Source organism: Apteryx rowi, unplaced genomic scaffold (genome assembly GCF_003343035.1).
Source record: "Apteryx rowi isolate R43461 unplaced genomic scaffold, aptRow1 scaffold_251, whole genome shotgun sequence".
NCBI lineage: Eukaryota > Metazoa > Chordata > Aves > Apterygiformes > Apterygidae > Apteryx > Apteryx rowi.
Window position 1 is genome coordinate 323,233 of NW_020448875.1, and position 7,370 is coordinate 330,602.

General features: G+C 65.8%; 1 protein-coding gene across 1 annotated transcript in view; it reads right to left on the reverse strand.

The window, feature by feature from the left end:
- Window positions 1-4,039, reverse strand: part of EFR3B (EFR3 homolog B) — a 9,930-nt gene extending 5,891 nt beyond the window's left edge. The window contains exons 1-7 of the mRNA XM_026066978.1: window positions 3,956-4,039; window positions 3,715-3,842; window positions 2,483-2,633; window positions 1,143-1,264; window positions 628-777; window positions 237-371; window positions 10-88 (exon numbers count right to left, since the gene is read on the reverse strand). Coding sequence (XP_025922763.1) covers window positions 10-88; window positions 237-371; window positions 628-777; window positions 1,143-1,264; window positions 2,483-2,633; window positions 3,715-3,821 — 744 coding nt within the window. The 5' untranslated portion in view covers window positions 3,822-3,842; window positions 3,956-4,039. The remainder of the gene's footprint in view (window positions 1-9; window positions 89-236; window positions 372-627; window positions 778-1,142; window positions 1,265-2,482; window positions 2,634-3,714; window positions 3,843-3,955) is intronic.
- Window positions 4,040-7,370: the final 3,331 nt, after the last annotated feature.

Consider the following 7,370-nt stretch of genomic DNA (forward strand, 5'->3'; position numbering starts at 1 on the left):
GCGACCCACCTGGATCGAGTACATGATGATCTTGAAGCAGCGGATGGCGAAGGTCTTGGGCTCCCACAGCGAGTGGTTATCCAGGTGGCTGGAGAGAGATGGAAACCAAGGGGGGGACGGTGAGCGCAGGTGCTCCGAACCCCAAAACCCGCCGGAGATGGCCCGGAGCCGCCGGCTGCCCRTTTCCCCCGTGCCTCAGTTTCCCCCACACCCAGAACGCGGGGAGCGGGACTCACATGAGGACGGGCTTGATGGCGTTCTTGATGTTGCCGTAGGCGGCCCGGCCCAGCAGCTCGCGCAGGCAGCGCTCCGCCAGCTCCGCGGGACTCTCCTTCTCCTTCTCCGTGGCTTGCAGCGGGGAGGGCGAGCGGCTGCGGGGAAGCAGAGGGCGGCGATTTATTGAATTTAACGGCGTTTCGGCAGGCGTCGCTCGCACGGGGCGGGGGGGGGGGGGGGTCGGCCGGCGGGACGGGAGCGCGCAGGCGGCTCCGAGCCTTTGCAATCGGCACGCTCGAGCCGCCGCTTTATTTTTCCCAGCCCGGTGCAAGACGCGGGCGCGCGGGAGCCCCGCAAGACCCCGGCGGAGAGCGGAGAGCGGAGAGCGGCGGTGGCGCGGCGGGCGCCCACCTTTCGGCCTCCTCCGCGTGCTGCAGGTTGAAGAGCAGCGAGGGGACGATTTTGTCCATGTGCTGCGGGTCCCAGATGTTGGCTTGGAGCTCGTCGTTCACCGTCTTCCTCACCACGCCTTGCAGGCCCTTGATGCCGGACATCCGGATCCTGGGGAACAAATTCACTCTCAAAGTCTCCGCTCTCCGGCACGGCAATGCACGGGGAGGGGGTTTTGCTGTCCCCCCCCCCCTTAATTCCCAGCAGCCGGAGAGCCGAGGTGCACCCAGGGGGATGCAAGATGCTCGGGAAACCTAGACGCCTTTTGCATCCTTCGGATCAAATATCCTAAGGCAGGTTGAAGCCTGCGAGAGGCGTCGATAAAAACCTCCCGGCGCAGCAAAACTCCCTGAAACCTCAACGCCCGCCGCTCCCGCCGGAGGAAATAAATGCATTTAAGTAACCGGCTCCGAGGTTTCCCTATGGTCACACACGTCTTGCGCATCGAACGGGAGCCGAGACGCCGGCACGCTCACTTGGTGCGGACGTCCGGGTCGTCGTGGCTGGAGTGGCACATCTCGCTGAAGCGCGACACGAAGAAGTCGTAGCTGCGGTGGTACGACGGCGTGTCCTCCTCGATGTTGGCAAACTTCACGAACTGGCAGCGGAGAAAGAAAGACGGGAAGGGGGGGGGGTGGAATGTCAGCGGCGGAAAGCCAAGCCACGCGCGAAATCCCGCTCCGAACGGGCCGCCGCCGCGGGGGCAAACCTCCCCCCGAGGGCTCCCGGCGCAAAGGGCTTTTAAAAAGGAGGAAAAACGCCAAAAAAATAAAGAGCCCAACGGCACGAAACCCCACYAAAGGTCTGCCGCGTTATTCCCGCGCCGGCTCTCCCTTCTGCCGGGGGGACGCGGGGTTCCCACGCTCGGAGCCGGCGAACCGCGGCCGGGGATGCGCGGGGAGGGGGAACCGCGAGGAGCCCGGCTGCTCCGGCGACGCGGAACGACGGCTGGGAAGGAAGGGATAACGCAGCCGCCTATAAATACAGCAGACACCAAAACATCAGAAGGCGAACGCGAAGGAGGGGGAAGAGCTGCTTAAATTAAAGCTCGGCGTCGATCCGGGGAGGGAAAAAAATAAAACGGGAGCGGCGGTGGGCTGGAAATGCAACGGCAGCCGCACGGAGGAGGGAGGCTGCTCAGCCTTTGCACCTCCCTCCATCCCCAGGGATGCCGTGACCGTTGCCTTCCCCGAATTCCCACCCTCGCGCCCACGGGGTGGTTTCGGAGCGCGGGTTGCATCCCGCTCGCTCCCGCGCGGCTCGGAGGCGCCGCTCCTGCTGGCCCCGAAACGCCCCGTTCGGCTGCTGCCGGCGGCCGCCAGCTCCGAGCGAGCGATCGAGCGATCGATGCTCCGGCTTCTCCCGGCGGCTGCGGATTAATAGGTTTGCCGATGGGCAGCGCGTCAGCGCTTTCGATCGGGAGCGACGAGGAGAAGGGGGAGCGCGAGGTCTCCGCTTCGGCGGAGCCGACTGCAACCCCGCGGGCTGGGAGCAGCCCTGGACCCCTCAAATCCGGGGGCTGAGCCGTCTCCGCGTTTCCCAGGCATCTCCACCTGCATCCCTCCCGCCCCGAGGAGGACCGGCTCCTAAATCCGCTCTTACAAAGCGCCAGGGACGGATGCTCAACAGCTCGAGCTCCGGGGTGTCGGCGACCCAGCGCCCCCAGTGCTCCCAGTAAAGCCCAGTGACGAGCAGGTGTCTCCCAGCTGAAGGACACCAGCAGCTCGCATCCCGTCAGCTTCTCCCCGCGTTTTTGCGGCCCCGGGGTCGGAGCGGGGCGCTGCCGGCCTCCTCCCGGCGCGGCGCGGCCGCTCACCGAGTTGGTGCCCAGGATCTGCAGGTTGGGCTTCTCCGACTCCAGCAGCTTGGCCACCATCTTCAGGAAGCTCTCCACGAAGAGGTTGATGCTCTGGCAGTGGCAGGCCATGAGCAGCTGGTCCAGCGCCTCCATGGCGATGCACACGTACCTGGGGAGCGCAGCGGGAGTCACCATCCCGACATCCATTCCCCCCGGCTCCCACCGGCAAAGCCAGGCTAACGCCAGCCTCATCCCCGGGGGCAAAGCCGGAGCGGAGAAGTTTGCACGCGAAACGGCCCCCACGTGGGGAGGGGTTTTTTTTAGATGGAAGCGGCTGCTCTCAGCATCCCTCCTCCGGAGCGGGGCGGCCGGCAGCACCTCGCGTCGCTCCCGCACATCCCTTGCCCTGATGGATTTTGCACCCCCAGGGGAGCGCTGGGTTTTGCAGGGAGCGGGCCCGGCGTCCCGGCATGGGATGCACCGCGCCGGCGGCGGAACTGGACCGAGATGCTCCAGAAAAGCCGCACCGAAATCCGGCKGCGGTGGCAAGGGAAAAGGTTTTGCTCCTGGAGGATTCGGCTGCTCCAGGCGCCCGGCAGGAGGCTGCCGGGGAATAACCGCGGCGGCGCAAAGCCGGGACCAAGGTGCTTTAGGTGGGGAGCAACCGAGCCAGCGCTCGGCGCGGACGCTAATCCGCTTCCCATGCCGATTTCTCATCCCGCAAAGCGTGTTTTTGTCGATGCGGGAAGCTCCCACAGGAGCAGCGTTCCTCCGATGGGAGCTGCTGGTGATCCTCATGCACCGGAGCCAGCGTTACCCCTCTCCCAGGATCCCGGATCAAAGCGGACCGGCTCCTGCCGCGCTCGGGGCACCGCTCCAGCCGAGCAAAGATTTGGCCGGAGGCGTTTGCTCCCCGTGCCGGGATTCCCCGTGCCTCCATCCCTCCTGCGGAGACGAGGCTTGTGGTCCCTCCCGTCCAGGCGGGGGGCATCCGGACCAAGACTGTAACTTGGGATTTCAGCGGGATGCAAAAATAAGCAGCGTTTCTGGATCTCTGAGGCTCCTGCCCACCCGTCAAACCRGGTTAAAACCGGCCCGGAACGGGGAACGAATTTAAAAAAAAAGTATCGGGCTGCTTTTTCTYGGGAAAGGATGCCGGAAGCGGCGCYGGCGCGACTCGTCCTCCGGCGAGCACGAGGCTGCAAGCGGAAAGAGGCRCCGAGCGCCGGCCCCGGAGCGCCAGCCCTTACCCGTAGCGGTGCCGGCTCACGTCCCGGATGAGGCGCTCGGAGAGGTAGGCGCCGATGCGATCCAGCTTCTCCGGAGCGGAGAGGGCATAAAAGGTCAGCTTCTCCATGTTGGTCTTCACCAGCCCATCCTGCAAGAGAGCAGCTCGCGGTCGGGCTCCGGAGAAAGGGCCGGATGCTGCCGCCGAGGGCGAGCGGAGCATCCCGGCGGAAGCGGAGCGGAGCATCCCATCCCGGCGCTCACCTCCGGGTCCTCGGGGAAGATGTTGTCCACCAGCCTCTTGTAGCGGGGCCGCAGGGCGCCGCAGCAGCCGCACACGCCTGCGAGACAAGGCACGGGTCGGCGGTGCCGGGACGGGATTCCCGCGCGGAGACGCCGGCGGCGGGAGGCGCCTGCGGTTCAGGCGCTGCCGCCGGGATTTCGGCCCTTTCCCGGCACCCGGGACCTCGCTTTTAGGGATGCCTCGGGCATCGCGGCGGCCGGTCGCCCACCCGAGCGCGGGAATYGCCGGAGAGAAACGCTCCCAGTCCGTCGCCTCCCGCACCCTCCCCACCTTCCCAACATCCCTTAATTCCTTTCTCTTATCATATATATATATATTTTTTTCCACATCTGCTCGGTCGCTGCTCTCCCTCCTCCCAGCCCTTTCCCTTCCAATTAAATGATTGATTTTCCTYTTTTATTTTTTCCCAGAGCACCTTTAATCCGGCCTCTCAATAAATTCTCGTGGTCCGTTTGCACCGATGACCCGAATCCTCTTAACAAATCCAGCTCCGCGGCCGGGATGCCCGYGGGCCTTATCCCACCTCGGCAAGCCCCGGCCTCGCGGCGCCGCGAGCTCTCCCTGCCAAACCGCCGGGAATTTCCCCCGGGAAACCCCATGGCCAGACCCCCCTCCACCTCCCGCAGCCACACCGCGGATCATCCCRGCTCCAGAAACGCCGTTCCGGGGTATTTTTAGGTGCGGTGCACGTTCCCTCCCGGCATGAACGAAGCCGAAGTGCGGACGCAGCGGGGATCCCGCTGATCCTAATTGCGTAATTAAGGCTAACGGCTTCGGTCCGGCAAAGCGGGAAGCCCGGGGGAGCGGCTCGCCTGGAGGAAACGCGGCGGCCGAGGCCGGCGCCCGYGCGGGAAACCGGAATCAAAAGAATCAAACTAAAGCGCCGCAAAAGGTCCCGCAGCAGCCGCTTCCATAAATCCGGGGAGCTCCCGGCGCGGCTGCCGAGTCACGGAGGCGGCGGGGGCGTCGCGGAAGCTTGCGGCCCTATTAGCCGACACCGGGGATTTATTTATTTAACAGGGGCGCTCCGACTGATTGCAAATAAATCTTAATTAATTGAAGCTCGGCAAAACTCTCGTTAAAGCTGATAGCCCACCAAGGGCGCTCCGGGAGCTCCGGCGCCGACGGGGATGCCTCCGGCGGGACGGAGCAGGGCGCCCCGGGGAAAAAATAAAATAAAAAAAGGGAATAAAATGAGGGGAAGGAGCGGCGCTGGCGGAGCTTTTCCCCGCGGGAAAAAGCCAAGCGCTCTCCCGCGGGAAAGGCCTCGCTCCGGCGCATCCTCYGAGCCGCCGCTGCCGCCGATTTAAGCGGCGAGGGAAAAACGGCGCGGAAAAACCAGCAGCAAAAACGCGGGTTTTGCCCCGGTGCCACCCGATTGCCCCCCTGTTCCCGGAGGATGCTCCGAACGCCACCGCGCGAGCCGCCCCGAATCCCCAATTTGGGAATAAAGCCCCGGGCGCAGCCGCAACGCCGAGCCGCCAGCGAGCCGCCGCRGCGCGGGAAAGCCGCCGGCACCAGTCCCTTTTCCTCCGAGGGCGCCGAATTAATTTGCAGATCGTTTAGTTAAAAAGCGCAGGGAAAAAAAAAAAAAAACTAAAAGAAAGAGGGAATAAAAAAAAATACGGAAATCTTAATTGCATTTCGCATTGCCCTGYGGAGCGCCGTCGAGGCGGCGCGGAAAACGGGGCGGCCGCGGCTCCGCGGCCCGAAAAGCCTCGTTTCCCCCTGCTCCGGCTGCCGCAAAAAGGGAACCTGCTCCGCTTGCAGCGTGGGAGGACGCGTGCGGAAACCCCTTTTCGGGTGGTTTTGGCACTGAATCCCTCCCTTCCGGAGACGGCGACGGAGCGGCGAGGGTCAGCGGCGGCGCTCGGTTCCCGCGGGGGCTCCCCGGTTCCCGCGGGTGGCTCGTCGCGGCTCCCCGCTTCCCTCTTCCCGTCGGCCGCCTCATCCTTCCCGCAGGCCGGGAGATGGTTAAAAAAAGAGATTAAAAAGATCCCGATAATCCCCCGGGTGCCTAACGCGCCTATCATCCCGAGGATCTCCCGGAGCTTTATGGCTCCCAGCCGCCGGGGAACCGGCTTTCATCCCGGCACGGCCGGCTCGGCGCTTTGCCAATAGGGAACGAGCTCCAGGGGCGACCGGAGCAGGGAGACCCCCCCCTTTCCCTTCCCAAACGGGCAGCGGGGCCGGATCCCCCGCAGCTCCCGCGCGCGGAGGATCAGGAGGACGGTTACGTGCTCCGGGCTGCCGCAGACAGCTCGGATGACGGCAGGCAGCTGCCCGCAAATTCCCGCTGGCGGGCGGCAGAAATCGCCAAAAAATGACAAATATAAGGGGGAAAAAGAAAAAAATAAATCAGCGGCAACCTGGAAGCAACTCGGATGGGAAAGGAGCCAGCCGGAGCTGCCGCGGAGGAGCCTCGCCGGCACCGGACGGATCCCGGGAGCAGGATGAGGATGCTCCGACCCCGGAGGTGGTCCGAAGGGAGCTGCTGCGGGCAGGCGGGCAGCGTCTCCCCCCCCTCGTTTTGCGGGTGGAAAAATACCAGCTGGGAGCCCGGAATGACTCAACAGAGGCCACGGAGGAGCCGGCGGCGGCACCGGCGCGAGCGGAGGAAGCGGGGCGTCCCGCCGGCGCGTCCCCCCCCCCCCCCCAAACCTTCGCCCCCTCCCCCCGCTTTCCCCCCCCTCCCAAAGCCCGCAACCCCCCGGCACCCTGCCCGCCAGCTTCCCCAAATCCCGAACCCGCCGTGCGACCGCCCCTCCGGGACCTTGGGAAAAGCGGGCTCGGCCCAAGCGCCCCGGCGGCTCCCTGCGCCCCCCCGGGCGGGCAGCTCCGAGGGGCTCCGTCCACCGCGGTCCGTGGGAAAGGATGCTGGAGCGTGGAGGATTTAATCCCCCGCCACCCGCTCGGCCCCCCAACCCTTCCGGAAAAATAGGAAAAGCTCGGAGCGGCTTAATGGCAACGCGCTGACCCTGCCGTGTTTGGGGGGGGGGGGGGCCAGCTGTGCCGCCAGCTGTTCCCCGTTAGGCAGGAGGGACGCGCCGGCCCCGGGGGGTCACCGTCACCCCCCCAAATACCCCGGGGTGCACGGTGCCATCCAGGACCGGGGCGCCCCCACCCCGGGGATTGGGGTGACCCCCCCCCGCCGCCCCAGCGATACGGGGGTGCACGGTCCCATATAGGGTCTGTACGAGCGGGCGATCCCCCAAAAAATGGGGAGAGGGGGGGAACGGGCAAAGCAAGGTCGCCGGGAAAGGGGCAGCGCCCCACGGACGCGGCGGGGGGCGATGGGGGTCACTGCCCCACGGAGGACACCGGTGTCCCCCCGGCCCCGGGGGGGGGGATGCATGGCCCTACTGAGGGGGGGGG